The 20,846-nt window shown below is 38.9% G+C and overlaps 1 protein-coding gene across 12 annotated transcripts in view; it reads left to right on the top strand.

The window, feature by feature from the left end:
- MYT1L (myelin transcription factor 1 like) overlaps positions 1 to 20,846 on the top strand; it is a 2,965,652-nt gene that overhangs the window by 2,650,370 nt on the left and 294,436 nt on the right. For 7 of the 12 annotated variants that reach the window (XM_044070316.1, XM_044070273.1, XM_044070289.1 and 4 more), the window contains 3 exons: positions 7,753 to 7,874; positions 8,216 to 8,278; positions 8,708 to 8,797. In XM_044070316.1, coding sequence (XP_043926251.1) covers positions 7,753 to 7,874; positions 8,216 to 8,278; positions 8,708 to 8,797 — 275 coding nt within the window. The remainder of the gene's footprint in view (positions 1 to 7,752; positions 7,875 to 8,215; positions 8,279 to 8,707; positions 8,798 to 20,846) is intronic. The other 5 variants (XM_044070334.1, XM_044070326.1, XM_044070352.1 and 2 more) reach the window with 3 other exon arrangements.

Genomic DNA, 20,846 nt, shown 5'->3' with positions numbered 1-20,846 from the left:
CACTTAATCCACCTCTGCATGACACTGTGTCATTACCATCTTCCTGTCATTATGGGGTGGGCAACATTATTTATTAGAAACCTTATAAAGGGCATCATGTAGTTTTACCATTTCTTGGCCACAGATCACATCAAGCTTCAGCACCTCAAGCTAGCATAATGGATATCCTCAATGGTCACATCATGGCACTTTGAACCTAACACTGGGAGATGTAATCCCTGATACTTCACCAATGCCTAGAGAAATCAGATATCATGTTCACCTCCTATGGCCATACACCAACTCACAGTGTTACAGTCATCTGTCATTGTGTCTTCCACCTGTGCATTTTTTCTGTGGGAGTATGTCCACTGCACAAGAAACCCATTACATGCACTGCTCTGCATAGCCTGTTTGTGATAATGTATACATTGTCTTGTTCTGTGTTGTCGGTGTAATGTCCCATAGTTATGGACTAGACATTGATCCTTTGTTAGCATTGCAATGTACTGTACCCACCTCTGCCTTGGCTGTGGTTCTGCTCCTTCATATTCCTCACCTTATTCTCCATCTTGACTTTCTGTTGCTGGAACAACTGGCATGGAAAATCCTAGCAAGACGATCACGTCTACTTCATTAGTTTGTGCAATTTCATGTTGTACAGTATGGCAAATACAATATAAATACCTCTACAGATGCCTATACCATATTGCAATGTTCCTCTGAACATGTGTAGGCAACAGACACATCCCTTGAGCAGGCTGAACATCTGCTATGCTATATTATATGTTTCTACATCTGCTGTATTATAGGCCATTTCATGCATGAAGTGTGGGGATTACAGATGGGGTCATCATCTAGGGCACTAGGCCATATCTGGTATCACCTGCAACACAAACAACAAACAATGTATTATATGTGTCCTGCTTCCTATTTGCAATATGCCTGTGTTGATAAACCTGTTTATATTGTATGTGTATGCACCTACTACCAGATGCTCCTTTGGTAAATATTCTTGCAGAAAACTTTGGCATAGGTCTGACATGTGACAGATGTGTTAATCATGGAAACCTCCCAGGTGACACATAGACACATTATAAATAATGCCCTAGGTATTATAAACTACTTTACAGTTAAGTGAGTAGAAGTCCTGCTTACTGATGTATCACAGTTCCTTTAAACTAGGTGAGGATCAGATGGTAATATGAGTGCAATTTCTGGCTCCTTGCACCTCAATAAAATGGACAATGTTTCAAAATGCCTGTACAGTGTTAGTTCTTTCCTCTGCAATCCTAGGGAACCAAATATGCTGCTGCACATGTTGCAACATAATGGTAAGGAAATGGTTCAGTGTTTGTGGGACTGATGTCTGCAATATCCCTAACGCGTCCCCAACAAGTCAGTTACTGGTCCTGTTAGCTAAGGTGGTTAAAGTGACACATACCTCAGCATCCACAAATAAGGACATACCACACATCTCCTTCAATTCCATTTGTGGGTGATACAGTTCAGCAATGTCCCTTATAGTCTCCCTATCCATAGGGAAACAGTCAACTGGTCATTGAACTGGTGGTATGTCCAATCCTCTCTATACCTCATCCATTGGTAAGGATGACTGTAACAGTGCACAACATTGCATGCTCTTTCTGTGATGCACACCAGTAATATATACTGCTAAGCTATTACTGCTGCTAATCAAACCTTCACTCCCCCCTCTCAGTGCAAAACTCAGATGTGTGCAGTTGTGTAATGTGTCTGTTTTACTTATTTCTGAAATAGTCTGCCATTTTGTATTGCATCATTTTTACATACCATGTGAGTCATTTGTATGAAGATCCTAATTTCCATGTCATTGTGCACTCATTAGCATATTCTGCAAATCATGCTATTTTATCCCTTTGCATGACTATGTGCTTTAGAATGACTCGCTGTGTGCATTGCTGATACCCACTCTAATTTGTACTCTGCAATGCTATAAATGACTGTGAATTCCAATCATTTTTATATTTTGGTGCAGGTGAAATACACATAACCTTTCCTCCATCTCTTCTTTACAGCTAGATGCCTTTAGCAAGATATCTAATATGCAATTAGTCTGGGGAAACTGTTAATATCAAAGCAAGCAGAACTTGAAGGAAAGTACCTGGAGTGTCCCAAGTGGCATTTTATGCTGTAAACATGTTTTAAATACATGCAAGGGTCTCTAGAGCAAAAGAAGCTTATCTGCAGATGATGTATCATTATCTGGAATAGCCTGAAAATGTTGCTTTCCAGAATGATACATGAATGGTGGAATTTAACCTCAAAAAATTCTAGACAATGTACTTTTTTCTGGGCAAAGCCAGGTGGAAACAGACAGAGAGGGCCTGTAGTTTGCATGGAGGAAAGAGAGAATAACTTCAAGCATAATTTGTTCATTGCAGTACAAAATAACACCAGATTGGTGTGGTGTTTTACTAGGCTTGTGGAATCAAAGGATGATGAAATCATCCTAGCCCTGTTTGGTGTAGTAAGTAGACAACATAGAAAATTATTTGAATTATGTATTCATACCTTTATATCTGAAGGAAAATGCACAATTTAGTTTTGAAGTAAAAGTCTGAAAGAGTGACTACATGTACAAGTACCCAGTTTAACAAAGAAACCGGTATGAAAGCAAGGAGTGGTTGATTAGTGAGGCCATAACAGATCAATGATTTCATTAGAGTGAACAAAATAAGAGATAAAACCTTCCGGCTTTTGGAATAGATATTCCAACCTCTGGACACATGCACTAATCAAAATTCTACAGAACAAGCATAATCAAATACAGATACCAGGTGCTACTTTGCACATGAAGTGTTTGTACGGCATGGAAAATGACATGCTACTGTGCAGGGAGAAGGGGCTTAAAATATAGCGTGGGCATCACAAAAACACCCTTATTCTAGTCCCAGTGTTAATTATCCTGCATAACAGTGTTATCGCTTTACATCATGCTGGTCACTTTAGTTTTTAGCTCCCTACTGAAATGTCAGCACTAAAATTGCCAAGTGCCAACAATCCAAAAATAAAACCAACAACAAACAAGAGCGAATCTTGAAAATCAGTCTTCTCCTTTAAAGTCCTATGCAGGGGGGCAAGCTCCCCACACCCTCAAACTTAAGTATGCCAACACTGAGATCACCATACCTCAGAGAAAAGGGAATATTACAAGAAATGGCATCTCAGACTTAATATTTGCACTGTTCCACGAGCACCTCTTTGTCAAACCCAATTAAACAAAGTCATATTCTGTCAACCGATCATTTTATCAAAGATTTTCTCCAGGGAAAAAACAGTGGGCCATCACTGGGGAATTGCCCTTTTCCCCACTGTAGTGCCGTCTTGGAGTTGGTATATTTAGTTAGGGGGGGGTGAGGGGTGCAATTCCCCACCAGGGTGAGTTTGAAATAGTGCATTTTTTGCGGAGGTCACTGGGTTGGCCAAATGGTTGTTTGCCCTGGGAAAGTATTTCATTTAAACGATCATTCGACGTCTTAAGTTTCATTTAATTGGGTTCGACGAAGAGGTGTTCATGAAATAGTGCATTCAATTAACTGATATAGACCCAGAAAAGACACATATGAAGGTGCTTGTAAACCCTGTCTTATTTCTCTCCAACAAGGCACATAAATTCACTGAGATTCCAGGGTTACTCAACTCTTAGCTATGACAGAATACCATAGAAACTGCTGCTGTATAAAGACAAGCCCTGTCTGTAAACATAACTGAGTGAGCATCCTAGGTAACTTAAAAAGGCAGGTGTTTGAACCAAGTTTGTGCAAAGGGATACTTTAGCTAGGCTAGAGAAAGTTTGTTTTATATGTACTTTCTAACTGTGTCTGGTAACCATCAGCCTCTTGCTGATAGTTTGGCATATTCATACTCAATTCATTGGAGTCGATCATGGGATGTGGTCCCCTAGGCAGCCATTAGAGTTATGACACACCCTATCCCTAGTTACACATTCAGCAACCCAGAGGGGTGTAACTGCTTATAATATTGATTGTTGCATACATGCATGTCTGTGCATGTTCAGCCCTAGCTCCAGTACCCTTGGCTTAGTAATTCTGAACATAACAGCCCTTGTGATGCTGCTCTGCAATACCCAGCCTCCGCTATAAGGAAGTATTATAACAGACTGAGCTTTCCCATTACCTCTGCAGGATAAGCAAGCATGGTAGCTCATTGACTAAGTTGCTATCTATTAGTGTGCAAGGTCCAAGATTCTTGCTGGTACAGGAAAGATTTAGTTTTAGTCATGTTTGCAGGCATAGTATTTCTTACCTGCACAGAGACTGAAGATATACTGAACCTACTGGCCAATAATTTCAGCTCAAACTTTACCTCTGTCTCCCTTCCATCTGTCTCACAAGTGTACCTCTAAACATCTTAGCACAAAAAATCTAGGAAAAGCCTAAAATAATGGGGGAACAAGGACCCAAAATACGTACAATTTTTACAAATTGCTTTGATAAATTTAGAAAGCTCCTAGAATAATAGGATTTGTCTTAGTATACATTTTCTTAAGGATATGAAGTCTGAAACTCAAATGTATGTAATTATTTAGTCACTTCAGTCCTCGGTGAGTTGCCGGAAAACCACAAATTTTATGAGGAGCAAAACAAAAATATGAGGCAAAAGTCTGGATGTTCTGTGCAAATCTGGACAGTTGAGTGGTATGCCCACAAGATATACCTGAAATAGTCTCTTCTCCAACAAGACCATGTTCTAAAAGTGCTATCAAAAGCTAAATATATTGCATTCATGGATCCTGGTAATATCCTTAAATGCATCTTAAATAGTATGTAGCATGATTTAACTGCCCCCCCCCCCAAAAAAAAAAAAAACAGTATAGAACCTCAACCTCCACAACAGAGCCAGGGCTTTCTCATTTGCGCATTGATAGTGACATATTTTAGGTAGAAAAATTATGACTCCTTTGCAGAACAAACTAATTTAATTACTACATAGCTGAAACAAAATAGGTCTATGTAACCCTTTTTAGAAGATGGCAAAAAAAAAAAAAAACAAGGGGAGTCACTAAATAAAATATACTATAATCTCTCCAGAAATTCATCAAAAAGTAACTCAGAATATTCCTATTCTAGATGAACGGACAGAGCAGCCTGATGTGACAGAAGGACCTTATGATCATATTTTGGGGACAGGGGCAGAAATTGAATTATGCAGAAAGAACTTATGACTAAAAGGAAAATTATGTTAGTCAGACAGCCTCCATCAGGCCATTCTGGTACAGAACAAATTATAAACAATTCGAACCAGTGAGAGAAGTTCATGAAAATTTGTAGTAAAAAAATTATTAAGGTAAGTTAAATGTCAAAATTTGCTTAATTTTTTAATTTGAAAGGTTCTTTAATAATACTGGTTAGAATTGGCCTGTCCGTAAAGATGAGAAAGTAATGGAAAATTTTCAGATGATATATTCTTTATAAATGTTTTAACATACATTTCTGGTTAATCACAGGCCAATAAAATATCTTTTTCATTCAGTCTCTGTCTTCAGGTAAACAGTCTAGTCATTTTTCTGCAGGTCATGGTATAAGCCAAAAATGAATCTGCTAGTCAAAAGTCAGAGTAAATTAGCACGACAGTTGTGAAGCAAGTAATGGAACAGATAGCAAAGAAATAACTTAATAAAAACAGGACGGCATGTCTTAAATTAATGGTTAAAGGTACAGAATGAAAGAGAAGTAAATCACTAGTTAGTTATGTTAGGCATGAGCACAGTTAGTACTTAGGATATTTATTTCCTAGTAGAATAGTACTTCACAATGCATTATATAACAGAAGACAGATAACATGATAACATGATGATTTTTTCCCATAGTCAGCTGAAAAGTACTGAGGTTATTATACATCATGAGGGGCAGTCCTTTAAAGTCAGAGCCAGCATTGAAGCACAGAGTATATTTCAGCCCATTATCACCTCCTAAAATAATCAGAAAAGGCATCATTTATGGATTTGTACTATACCCTATTTGAAGTTGGCTTTCCAACATTGCTAATAGGGAATCCCCACCATCACCACCAAACAACACGCTCCAGTCTCTGTTTAATTGCAGTTTATGCCATATCACTGCAAAACAGAAATTGTGCCAATGTTCTTTAAAACATTAAGCAGCGCGAATGAATGATGTCCATATTTTTTCATCAAAGTTGTATTACATATCTTTATATCCAACTTCTACAGAACATTAAAATGTTAAGCACATCTCATAGCATAAAACGTGAAACCTACCATATCAGCAAACTATTATAAATAGAATGTCAGAACAATTTGGGAGAAACAAAATATAACTTGTGGAACACAACAGAGTAATATTACATTCTGCTAGTCTTTGCAAGCTAGGCTGTAGCAATCTCTGCCCTTCTAAAATCAGTTTTTCTGCATCATATCACAAGATTCTAGTATGGGTATGCCTTATATTTGTGCTTCATAACTAGGCACTATCAGCAGTTATAGTCCCAAACACCTATTTCAGACACCATAATAATATAAATTGCATTTCTTATTTAGTGGATCGTATTTATCAGCACAATGCAATCAAGGCTTAGAGCTCTGTCTTAAGAAAGTGCAGCTGAACTGCTGCCTTCTGGCATGTATCTATACTCATCAGTTATATAGACCATTTAAAAGGCATATTTTTCCTTTCTGTCATCAGATGTCATGGTTATTGCATGCCAAACAGTTTAGAAATAACATCTGTAGAACTGGTCAAGAAAGAAAATATATATTTTTTTTACTTTTGAATGATTTAAAAAACTGCTTAGAGCTTTCTTTTAACATAAAAACAGGCAGTGCACAAATTTTGGCAGTCACAGTTCCACAGGCATGGAATCTAATAAAGGGCCCATTTATCAATGAGCATTCCCCAACCCCCTAAAATATTGCATTTCTTCAAACCTTCTGTCTCTGTTTGCGATGTGTGTGTGTGTGTGTGTGTGTGTGTGTGTGTGTGTGTGTGTGTGTGTGTGTGTGTGTGTGTGTGTGTGTATATATATATATATATATATATGTGTGTGTGTGTGTGTGTGTGTGTGTGTGTGTGTGTGTGTGTGTGTGTGTGTGTGTGTGTGTGTGTCTGTGTGTGTGTCTGTGTATTTCTACTCTGTGAGTTTGCTGCTTGTATAAAGTTTCAGGCTTACATGCATTTATTTCATTCTGGTATTCTGTGTCAGTTTACTTACTTCTGTGTAAAATCTATGTATTTTCCACATAAGTAAACTCTGTATTTCTATAGAAAGGCTGTGTACATGCAACAAATTCAGTCTAAGATAAGTAGGCAGTGTCACCACAATACAGTTTTCCAGTGTAGACTTAAGATTTTTGGAACAAGTTACTACTTCGGATGTTATTCTAGTCACACGTTTTAACTCTGCAATTTGTTTGAAAAAAAAAATAACTGAATAAACTCCCAGTAAGTAAAATATAATATCTTTTCCTGGTAAAGATTTATTTGAATCAAGTAAGAGGCTGCCTAATGATTATTAGTCAGCAAGACATCTGAACTTTCATGACTTATTATATATAAGGCTATTCCTTTGTAAAAACTACTAATTAATTATTCTGCTGGAGCTATTAAACTTTATGTAAATTTCAATGCGGGTTTAGATGGAACTCATAATTTCTAAAAGAAAAAAAAATGTAATGCATTAGATATGCCAACTGTATTTTTAAGTATACTATATACTAAGGCTTCTGTGAAACACCTGTTTGTCTCCCTACAGCAAGAAGATATGGACCCATTCCAAGATACACTGGATGAAAGGAGATACCCTGGAGAAGTTACAATCCCTAGTCCCAAACATAAATACTCTCCATGCAAAGAAAACAAAAAGGATTTAATAACGTAAGCATTATGTGAGCTGAAATAAATATTTTTAAAGCATTTTTCACTATTGCCAAATGTTCAAGCTAGTATACCCTTTGCATTGTTAGCATGTTACATTTGCAGCATTGAGGTTGTGCAGATTCCATTTCTGAAGTCCTAAGCTACTGTGTTCTTGCTTGATTTTAATAATGCTCTGTTGTTTCATTTGCATTTAAAGTTGTTCATTTAGCGACATTTCCTTAGTATGCTTAAGGCCCATTGCAGACAGTGAAGCTAAACTGGAAACAATGAAACTATAAAACGTTTTTTTAAACATACTTACTATTTTTTTGGCTGTTTTTGTTTTTGTTTGGTGGCAGATGTCCAACACCAGGGTGTGATGGGAGTGGTCATGTGACTGGTAATTACGCCTCACATAGAAGGTGTGACTTCATTTTTTTTTTTCATGGTGGATTCTGTCTTTTCAATTTATTGTTTTCAGCTTACCTCAACAATGCTGTCACAGTAAAATGTTGAGCTATGTGTTAACCCTTTGAGTACTCTGTGTTACATCATAAAGCATGCAAAAGTGTGTGTTGTAAATCATCCTTGGTTAATATTTTTTCAGTTAATTCAGTTTCAGGCTTAAGTACCATAGACAGTTTCTGATGATAAAAGGTCATTTTTCCATTACATGTAACGAGTCATTTGCCTGCAAGTAAAACTAAAGTAAAATTTCTCTCATATATTCAGAGGGTTAACTGTGATAATTCTTCTAGATAAATGCGTGCACCAATGTTTTTCTACATTGTACATTTTTATGTATTGTCTAGTTGGTAAATGCCAACTTATGTTACTGTTAACTTACATAGATATCCTGGCATGTCTTGCAGTCTGTCTGGCTGTCCTTTGGCTGATAAAAGCATTCGGAGCATGATGGCTACCAGCTCACAGGAACTCAAGTAAGAGCCACACAAGTACACTAAGATTCTCTTTTTCCATTTGTAATTAAGGCTTTTTTATACATGTGCAAAGTTGTCTATGTTGTGAATCAAGACTGAATGCTATATTCACTGTCCTGAGCAGCCTGAATAATGAAGTCAGAATAGCTCACAGTCAAAGGCTGAAATTATCTGCTGAAGGGATTTTTGAAATGTTACAGAAGTGGATAAACATTTGTCAAGTTAAATTTCATTTTAGTTTTTGCAGAGTGCAAACTTTAAATTACTCAACATTAGCAATCCAGATCTGCACAAAAGATATTTACTGAAAATAAATGAAAAATAGACAAAGAGTGAGAGACAAAGTAAAGTATGGTTAGGTAGAGAGAAAGAGATAAGTACATAACCTAGGATTGAGAAAGGTTTACAGTAGTTCAGATGCCTTATCTCAGAAGGTTTCCATATCACGGTAAGCATTTGCAGTTCAGTGGACACTCTACCTCTGTGGTTCTCCCCTCAGAGTGGCTCTAGAGTGGAGAACAGTCTCACAGGGAAGCTGCATGCTATCCAGGAGAAAGGCTAATGCTAAATGGCCATGTGGCCTCTCTCAGAAATGCCCATGGCTACCGATGAAGTGAAAAGAGCAATTCAGAAAATCACACTGCAGAGGTAACTTTTACTGCACCAGGGAAAAGTGAAGTGAATGATGACTTTTGACAGCATTCACTCAATCACTCTGATGTCAGTACTTGTAATACAGTTTAGGACTGCAGAGTACACTGTGTGTGTGTGTGTGTGTGTGTGTGTGTGTGTGTGTGTGTGTGTGTGTGTGTGTGTGTGTGTGTGTGTGTGTCTGCTTGTCTGTGTCTATGTGTGTTTGTGTCTGCATGTGTATATGTGGTTGCATGTCTGCAGAGGCATGAATATGGCTGAATATGTGTGTGTGTGTGTGTGTGTGTGTGTGTGTGTGTGTGTGTGTGTGTGTGTGTGTGTGTGTGTGTGTGTGTGTGTGTGTGTGTGTGTGTGTGTGTGCGTGTGTGTGCGCACGCTCATGTGTGTGTGTGTGTGTGTGTGTGTGTGTGTGTGTGTGTGTGTGTGTGTGTGTGTGTGTGTGTGTGTGTGTGTGTGTGTGTGTGCATCTGTGCGTGTGTGTGTGTGTGTGTGTGTGCATGTGTGTGCGCGTGTGTGTGCGTGTATCTACTTGTGTTTGTGTCTGTATGTGTGTGTGTGTGTGTGTGTGTCTGTATCTGTATGGGTCTGTGTGTCGTTGCGTCTATGTGTATGAATGTGTGTATGTGCCATTGTCTGTCGGCCTGGGTGATCACGCTATGAGAGTTGGGTAGGGGAAGCCAAGCCTGTATGTGTTTGTACTGCTGTAATGTGAGAGTGTATGGTGTTTCCATGTGTGTGAGCAAGAGTGGGGGGAGTTGTATTTGGATGACTAGATATGTGTGTGGAGGGATGTCTGGGAGTGTTTGTGCGTGTGTGTGTGTGTGTGTGTGTGTGTGTGTGTGTGTGTGTGTGTGTGTGTGTGTGTGTGTGTGTGTGTGTGTGTGTGTGTGTGTGTGTCTAAGGTAGGTGGGTGTGTAAGGATGTGCCTGTGCTACTGCTATGCCGGGGCTGCTTAGGAGAACAATTGTGAGGTCAGGTCTGACAGCACAGCATTCAGTTCAGAGAAAGATTAATGAGCTGCTAATGAGGTGTTTCTCTGTACACTGTGCAGCTTTACCATATCCCTGAGTCAGAGATTCTCTCTGCCTGTTAAATGACCAACCTGCAAAGGAAAATCAGTGTAGATGTAGAGGATCTGTCTGAATCCCAGCCACAGACACAGAGAGACACAGATAAATAACAGATAGACAATTAAGCAAATTCAATAAATAGGTAGATAGATAGATAAATAGGCATTTAGATAGATTAGATAGATAGATAGATAGATAGATAGATAGATAGATAGATAGATAGATAGATAGATAGATAAATAGATAGACTCTGTCCAGTAACATCAAAAGACAAATGATACTGTATGGCTGAGAACCAACTATTTAATACACTTTGTAAGTGGAACATCAAGGTTGAAATTGATGTTTCAACTGGAAATCGTCTTTACAATAAAGCATGAAAAATAGAAACTTTTATGTTTTTATGTTCTTTCTGAAAAAACTTCATGTCAAAACTTTTTATCCTTCCTTTTCACAGTATATATATTTATAACCCATGCTTTGTTTATTTATTCAGTCTGGCTGATTGACTGGATCTTGTGAGAGATGTCAGTAACAAGTGGACAGAATTTATCTGAATTGGCAACTGAGGCTAAAATGCTGAGATGTTAATGTGATAGTTAGCCTGACTATTCACATTTCATTTTGATACTAATAATGCTGCAAACAAGCAAACCTTCATTACCAGATATTATTAATCCTGGTGCAGCCTCTCAAAAATGCAGTTTCATTTTGTAAATCGTAGTTTGCAATATTAAATACAGAACTGCACATTTTTTGTAATTGTATACTTTTGTTTTGATTCATGCATTTTTAGGTAGCATTGCATTTTTGTTGTTAAAGGTAATCGGTTTGTAGCTTAAAGTTTAAAAGGCATCTAGAATGTGAAAACATCCAACTGCGTATCTAAAGGATACAGTGGTAGTGAGCTGAACAGGACAGACCATACCTCCCAGCCCTGAGGAACAACCCACAGCTCATCCGGTGGGATCTCCATGGATTCATAAGCAAATGTAGGCATTATAATGACTACAACATGTCCTAGATATGCTGTGTGACTTCCTTCAGTTGCGTCATGCCTGGCAAACCTTTTGCGGGATGTATCCAGGGGCTTCATAATGATATACTCGCACCACGTCAACTGTCTCCTCTCAAGCTAGTGGACTGTCCAGTCTGAAATCTTCCTATATAACTAAATGTTTCTCATTATCATGGAGAATTAGGCCAGCTTCACTGCAAAGGAACCTTATTTCTGCCACGTGTATCTGTGGTCTTACCATTTCTGTTCTTACACAAAGTGCGTAATCGCAGGTGACGACGAGGGCATAGAAAGTCCAGCAAACTAAAAAGTGTGTCTTATGCCTCAGATCTTGGTTGACCGCAGCAGGTCTGTACAATGACTGCATTATCAACTTTGCAACCCATCTGCTGGTCAGGCTCCTAATGCCAGTCTGCCTTCGTATTTGAAAGTGATCCTAAGCTGTTCCACTTGACATGCCCCATTCCCAACTCTTTATAGCAGAAAGCCATGAACTCTAATCTGGAAGCACTGTTTTTCACCCCATCTCCTTCACACTCACAAGAGAATCACTCTACTGCATGACAGGGATCAAAGTCACACGAGACTGAGGGAACAACAAAGATTTTTCCTTACCTCCCTAAAACAGTTTGTAGACCTTATGTAAAACTTGATATTATGCCCGTGAGAAATTTAAACAGGAAGGGAGAAGCAGGCATCTCCAACCAAACATTTTTGTGATAGGTGACTCCATCGTACGATATACAGATATAACTCTTGTAGGCTGAGCAATGAAAGAATGACAGTTAGTTGCTTGTCTGGTGCCAGACCTCACTGTTCGTGGTGCCAGGATCAGTCAGATCACACATACACTCAAGTTATTGAACAGCAAGTACCTGTATGACCCTGTCATTGTACATGTGGGTGTCAGTTTCTTGTGACCATCAGCTGCAACAGGTGGAGGAGTCTCAGTCTACATTAACAACAATCATAACGCTAAGTTGGTTAAACAGGATGATGCATAGAATTTATCCATGTGCACATCACCATAGTTAAAGACTCATACTATATCCTAGCAAGCTATAGGCCACCCTCTATCTTTAAACCAAAGACCCAATTCATGGAAGACTTTACGTACCCCTCTACAGACTGAGAAACACAATGCTCCATACTCACAAGTGCAACAATTTCTGGACATTATTAACACAAATGCCAATGACCAGATAGGGTGCACACACACCAGAGGTTCAAACATACTGGACATGGTACTCACTATTATGGGAGAGCACCCCTCATAGTTTCATGTCCTCACTTATGAGGTCAGACCACAAAGTTGTCTCCTTTGAAATATAAATCAACTCAGTAACCCTCGCAAACAGTGTAATAGGTTAGGAGCTATTCCAAAGCAAACTACATCTTATTAAGCAGTAATCTGTCAAAATTCAATGCTTTCTCAGCCCCGAATTCACAACTACCTATGAGAAGTTGTTCACAGCCATCCTGTACAACCATGTAAATGGCTGTAAATTGGTTGGTGTACCTACTAGAAGTAAGCCCAAAACAAACTCTAAAAGCAAACCACACTGGTGGAATCCGAACCTTAATAGTGTATACAACAAAAGGAAAAACGTCATAGCTAAAAGCAGAAACAACAACTCCCATAATGTTAGGAGCTCTTATGTGAAACTAAAGAGGAGTCAAAGAGATGTGTCCAACAAGGCCAATTACAAGGTCAAGACAGCCTCACAAGCTAAAGACCACAAGGCCTCCTGCAGCTATCGCAGAACCTTAAAGACAGCATATACCAGTGTGCCAAACTGGGGGTCAGTGGTGCCACCTTTTCTGAGTAGAGCAATATAGTGAAATTGCTGGCTAAGACATTCATCTCAAATTTCACCCCCCATCCTTCCAATGAAATATCTACTAGCATACTCCCCATCTATTAACAGGGAGCAGGTCCTGGTGAAGCTTGCTAAGGCCAAAACTACAGCCTCAACAATATCTCAGGATGCCTTATAAATAGCTTGAAACATGACTTATCAGGATCACTTGAGTCACTTTTCAACTATAGCCACAAAACAGGCTTTGTACCATGAGAATGGAGGACTGTAATGGTTATCCCACTTCACAAGGTTGGACCTTCAATTGATCCCTGAAACTGCAGAGCTATTAGTCTGACTACTCTAATATGCAAAGCCATGGAACAAATTATCATAAAAATGATCAACAAAGACATGGGCAATCTTCTGGTACTGGACCCAACCTGGTTTAGCTTTATTAAGTGAAGTCCATGCCTACTAAACCTGGTGGACTTCTTTGAGATGGATACCAAGGCAACGGATGAGGAAATGCTGCATATCACACCTGGCTAAGGCATGTGATGCAGTACTCCACTTGGGTATAGTTGACAAACTCACCAAACTGGGCATAAACCTTTACATAACTTACTGGTTTGTCAGCTGGCTGACAGACAGAACCCAGGAAATAAGGATTGGTGATACCACCTACACTAATAGACCAGTCACTAGCAGGCTCCATATTTGGGCTGCTCCTATTTGGCACATACTGCTCAGAGGTAGAAGCTAAAGTCAAGAGCCTTTGACTGATAAAGTTCACAAATTATTACAAATTGGAAACTATCATAGATTCCCCCATGGCACAAACATCTTACAACAGGGTTTAACACAGAGAAATGACTGGTGCCAAAGTTATGGACTAAAACTCAATACCAAGAAATGAATCATAGTGCCTTTTGGGAAAACTACAACCCAAGCTTATTAATCCATTGATAAGACTTCCCTAAGAGTTGACCCCACAGTCAGGGATCTGGGAACATATGTAGACAGTAATCTTGCCTTTGACCAACATGTGGCCAAGATACTAAGAAAATCATTCTATGTTGCCCAACTTGTAAGTAATGCATCCAGGTCCAACAAAGTTATGGTGCCACTTTATTCAGCCCTTAGCAGGCCCATCATTGAGTATAATGGCCCCTCCTGCATGTACCTCACCATACATATGCAGCAGTTGGAATGGCTACAGTGGTTCCTTACCAGAATGATCCAGGGTATAAACACATTGTCCTGTATGGATCGCCTTAAAGGCCAATCTCTGTACTCTGCCTCCTACCGGTTACTTAGGGGCAATCTATGCTTGGCATACAAGGTAACCCCGGATCCAGCTCTGATGGATCTTTTTCACATCCACAAAATGAACAGCATCAGAACCACTGGAGACAAGGATTTAAATGTTACTTGTGATATCAATAAGACATGTTATTGAGACAGATATGTGTCTCAGAGGATACGCTTGCTCTGGAACAGGGACCCTATCTTTGTGAAGCAGAGTACATCCCTAACCCTATTTAAGCATAACTTTTATCAATGGATGGGTAATTGGAAATTCACCCAAGAATTAAAATAGATAGATAGACAGACAGGCAGAGCTAGACAGATAGATATAGAGAGAGATAGATAGATATGGATCTACTGCAAGTGCTTATGTGCTTTTAGGTCATAACAAACTTGTCCACTATCACTTGCCGTAAATGGCAAATGCCATAACTCTCAGTAGACTTTCCATACTTAATGACCTATTCCTCACCACCAGATCATAGAAAATTGTATAGCTGTAACCCTAATACTCCCACCTCATCCTTTAACCTAACCTGAATCCCCATTCCCTAACCTTCCCTTCTCTTTCCTTAACTAACCCCAGTTGCACCTTAACCCTAAACCTCCACTCTTCCTCACTAAAACTAGAGTCACCAATTCCACCATAACCCTAAAACTCCAGTCCTCCTTCTCCCTTAACCTAAATTCCTCTGTCATTCCCTAAACTGAAAACTCCATTCGCCCTCCCCAAACCTAAGCTCTCAGATTGTTCCCTAAACCTAAAACTGCTTTACCACTCCCTAAACCTAAAGCTTCCCTGCTGCTTCTTAATACTAAAAACTCCCCTCTGAATCCCTAAACCTAAAATGCCCTTCTCAGTCACTGGCTGAAAACCTAAATTAGACTTCCATCCCCTCTCCCTCCCTTACCACAACTGCCACACTTACCTTGTTTGACCTTGTATAATGCATTGGGTTAAAGTGCAACATCATCACTCACTCTGCACAGATGGCACTCCTTGCCATAACCCATTGTTTGAGCTATAGTATAAGCTGAAGCCTGTGCAGGCCTCAACATAATAAAGTCTTTGGCTGCAAGTGTGTGGACTTCCAGGTGCTAGAGCACTGGTGTTTGTACAGGTTTGTGTGTGTCTGTGTGTGTGTGTGTGTGTGTGTGTGTGTGTGTGTGTGTGTGTGTGTGTGTGTGTGTGTGTGTGTGTGTGTGTGTGCGTGTGTGTGTGTGTGTGTGTGTGTGTGTGTGTGCGCGTGTGTGTGTGTGTGTGTGTGTGTGTGTGTGTGTGTGTGTGTGTGTGTGTGTGTATATTTATCTCTCTATCTCTCTCTCTCTCTATATATATATATATATATATATATATATATATAAAACACACACACACACACACACACACACACACACACACACACACACACACACATATTACACTCAAGCACTGATGTTATGTTACTTTGAAACATTGAAATATAACAATATTGAACAGAAAAACATCTATCCAAAAGGATCAAAACGCAGAACTCATGTTTTTTGTATGGGGATATGCCCCCTCACAACTCCTGCTAATTGTATATACCACCTCACCTCTAAGTTCACACAACAGGGGAAATGGGCAAATTCCCACTCCCTACTGTTCCACAATCTGCCACAAAGTAACATAGGCAGAGGCTATCAATCACTTTTCAGTTACATGGAATGTCCCCATACACACACACACACACACACACACACACACATATATATATATATATATATATATATATATATATATATATATATATATATAGATATATATATATATATATATATATATATATATATATATATATCTATATATATATATATAGACACACACGTATATATATGTATATATATATATATATATATATATATATATATATATATATACATATACACACACACACACACACACACACACACACACACACACACACACACACACACACACACACACACATCTATATATATATATATATATATATATATATATATATATATATATATATATATATATATATATAAATAAATGGGTCTACTCCAGTAGACCAAAATACCACTTATCCGAAACCCATATAAATCGAGACGAAAAGGCCGACAGCATGAGAACACCAACATCCCGGAACACTGAATTACCAGGTAAGTAAATGCTTGGCCATTGTGAAAAACAAACAAAAACAAATGAAAGCAAACCCAGCAATCGGAGGGGCTTCACCCCCCACACTCTCCTATGTGGAGGACTGCACCCCCCACACCCCCTCCAGCTAAATATATCAGCTCCGAGATCACATTACTGCAGGGTAGGGGGCAAAGTTCAATTGGATGGCCAAGCTTTTACTTACCTGGAGCGGTGAGTCGGTGTTCCAGGAAGTTGGTGTTCTCGTGCTGTTAGCCTTTTTGTCTTGGTTATCTGAATTTCACACAACTGGTATTTCAGTCTGCTGAAGTAGATCCATATAAATATATAGATACACACACACACACACACACACACACACACACACAAATATATATATATATATATATATATATATATATATATATATATATATATATATATATATATATAGAGAGAGAGAGAGAGCTATATATAGATATATATAAATATATATATATATATATATATATATATATATATATATATATATGGGTCTACTTCATAACATTGAAATTTCATAACGTTGAGACCAAAACATCTAAATCCCAAAACATTGAAAACTCAGAACATTGAATGTGTGCTTCCTAACACTGAAAACTACAATGCATATGTAAATAACATCCTCTCCAGCTATAACAACACTAACTAACAAACACACTTTCTACTACATTTCTGCAGGGTGGCAAGCCCTCCTGCACCCCCCACTTCCCCCTTAAATCAAATATACCAACTCCATGATCGCATTACAGTGAAAAAAGTTAATTTCCTAACCTTACTGTATCACAGTCACCATACACTGAGGTTAGGAAATTAACTTTTTTCCACTGTAGTGCGATTTTGGAGTTGGTATGTTTAATTCATGGTAGTGTGGGGGCAGATCCCTCAACATGGGGGATACAGGGAAAAGTGTGTTTGTTAGTTAGGTGGTGTTGTAGGTGGAGGTGATATTATTTACTTGTGCAGTGTAGTTTTCAATGTTATAAAACACACTTTCAATGTTCTGAGTTTTCAATGTTTTGAATTTTCAATGTTATGGTCTCAAATGTTATGAAATTTCAGTGATATGAAGTAGACTCATATATATATATATATATATATATATATATATATATATATATATATATATAGTTGGTAAAGTTGGTATATAGAGTTGGTAAAGGTGGATGAGTTTAAGTACTTGGGATCAACAGTTCAGAGTAATGGTGAGTGTGGAAGAGAGGTGAAGAAAAGAGTACAGGCAGAGTGGAATGGGTGGAGAAGAGTGTCAGGAGTGATTTGTGACAGACGGGTACCAGTACGAGTGAAAGGGAAGGTCTACAAGAGGCTAGTTTGACCAGCTATGCTATATGGGTTGGAGATGGTAGCATTGATGAAAAGGCAGGAGTCAGAGCTGGATGTGGCAGAGTTAAAGATGTTAAGATTTGCACTGGGTGTGACTAGGATGGACAGGATTAGGAATCAGTATATTAGAGGGTCAGCTCAGGTTGGACAGTTTGGAGACAAAGCAAGAGAGGTGAGATTGCGTTGGTTTGGACATGTGCTGAGGAGGGATGCTGGGTATATTGGGAAAAGGATGCTAAGGATGGAGCTACCAGGTAAGAGGAAAAGAGGAAGGCCTAAGATAAGGTTTATGGATGTGGTGAGAGAGGACATGCAGGCGGTTGGTGTGAAAGAGCATGATGCAGAGGACAGGAAGAAATGGAAACGTATGATCCGCTGTGGTGTATGATGATATATATATATATATATATATATATATATATATATATATATATATATATATATATATATAGAGAGAGAGAGAGATAGATAGATATAGATATAAGAGTAGGTGTGTGCATAGTTTCACTTATTTGCATCAATTCACCTATTGGTCAGCTGCAAGTATATTGCTATATTTTAGTCAGCTGACTGGTTCATTAACAATGAGCAAGGTGTTTTGTGTTAGGTCACTGAACAATATTAATACTGAAAGTTCATCCTTTCTTCAGTGTATAATGTCAGAGTTCAGACTTTTATGGAATATCGCATATCAATGCAAAACATTTTATTCTAGAAACATTCTAAGTTTATAAGAGCAATATTTAGAATAGGTCACTGATTTTGGGTCTTTGTCTTCTCGTTATTTTAGGCTTTGTCCAGATTCCTTCCACTTAAAGATTGAGTGGTATGAATGGGACTCACTGATAGTTCCATCAGTCGCTCGAACTAGAACTCTCAGGGTAGGGAAATATGCAGTTTCTCTGAGATTATACAGTCTCGGAGTTAGTGTATATAATTAACAGGGGGTATGGGGTGTAGGGTGGCTTGCCCTCCTGCAAAAATTAATGCTTTACTCTGCTTTTTTAAATAGTGTTTTGTATGCACTGAGATATTTGCTCAGTGCATGCATAGTAGCATGTCAGCATTTGCTGGGTTAGTCATCCTTTACAGTAGCCTTGACATATATATATATATATATATATATATATATATATATATATATATATATATTTATATTTATATTTATATATATTTATATATTATATAGTGCACTTGCAGTTTAAGTGAAAAAAGAGAAAGATAACATGCAAAGGCATGCTTCCCCTCAGGAGACAGCAATAACAGAGTTCAGAATAGCAGCTGAGGGAGGGGATCCCATGGGGAAAGGGCAGGCTAACTGGGAATCCTATATGACACCAAGCTTACAGACACAGACATTTCTGGATTTTGTAAACACAAACTCCCTGGACCAGATTGTCAATACACCAAACAGGGGTGCAAACATACTGGATCTGGTCCTCACTAATATGGGAGAATGCTGCACAGCCCCTCCTCTAATGTCTTCCCTGGTAGGGTCAGACCACAAAATGGCCTCCTTTGAAGTAAGAATAAAACCTGGACTCCCAACTAAACCTGTCATATCCAGGAACTACTCTCAGGCTAACATCCTGCTATTAAGTGATTACCTGGCAAAATTTCAGGACCCCGTAAACCCTGAGAAGTGCACTGCTGGCTATGCAGAACTGTTCACAGAAACCCTGTACAAGCATGTTAATAGCTGCATAGAACCCACCAGGAAGAAGTACAGAACTAACTCAAAGAACAAGCCACCCTGATGGACTCACAACATCAGAAGGCTGTATAACAGATGGAAGAAAATCATGGCAAAAATTAGGAGGTGCAGCACCCAACAGGATAAAAGCACTCTCATCAAACTAAACAAACAATTCAGAGGACAAACAAAGTGTACCACAGCCAAATTTAAGGTAAATTTGGTCTCCCGGGCCAAGGGAAATAACAAGGCATTCTTTAGCTGTATCCACAACCTTAAAGTCAATATACAACTGTGTGCAGAGCTCGCTGTAAATGGAGCCACCTATACTGAGCCAGAAGACATAGCAAACCTACTGGCTGATAAATTCAGCTACAACTTTGCCACTCTCTCCACCTCAAGCTTCCTTCAGGAAATACCATCAAATAGAACTCCACCTGCTATCACTAGGAAACAAGTCCTTAATGCTCTCTCTACGGCCAAGAACACTGCAGCAATGGGCCCAGAGAATATTGCAGGATGCCTTCTAAATTGCTTGAAACATGACCTATTAGGCCCTCGGGAATTTCTATTTAACTGTAGCCTTCAAACAGACATTGCACCTCATGAGTGGAGAACAGCAACAGTCATCCCTCTGAACAAAGGTGGGCTACAGACCCTGGAAACTGCAGACCTATAAATCTCACAAGTCTTATATGTAAAGCCATGGAAAGAATTATCATGGAAATGATCAATAGTGTTATAGTAAACCTCCAGACACTGGACCCAACCCAGTTTGATTTCGTCAAGGGCAGGTCATGCCTACTCAACCTGGTGGACTTCTTTGAGAAGGTCACCAAAACAATGGATGAAGGCAGAATGGTTTACACTCCCTACCCTGACCTGGCCAAGACACTTGACACAATACCCCACTTGGGCATTATTGGCAAACTCAAGAGGTTAGGTTCAAGCCTGTATGTCACCCGGTGGATAGGCAACTGGCTCACAGACAGGATC

This window comes from Protopterus annectens, chromosome 1.part0 (genome assembly GCF_019279795.1).
Source record: "Protopterus annectens isolate FY-2018-M chromosome 1.part0, PAN1.0, whole genome shotgun sequence".
Lineage (NCBI taxonomy): Eukaryota > Metazoa > Chordata > Ceratodontiformes > Protopteridae > Protopterus > Protopterus annectens.
This window is presented reverse-complemented; position numbering and strand designations above follow the sequence as displayed.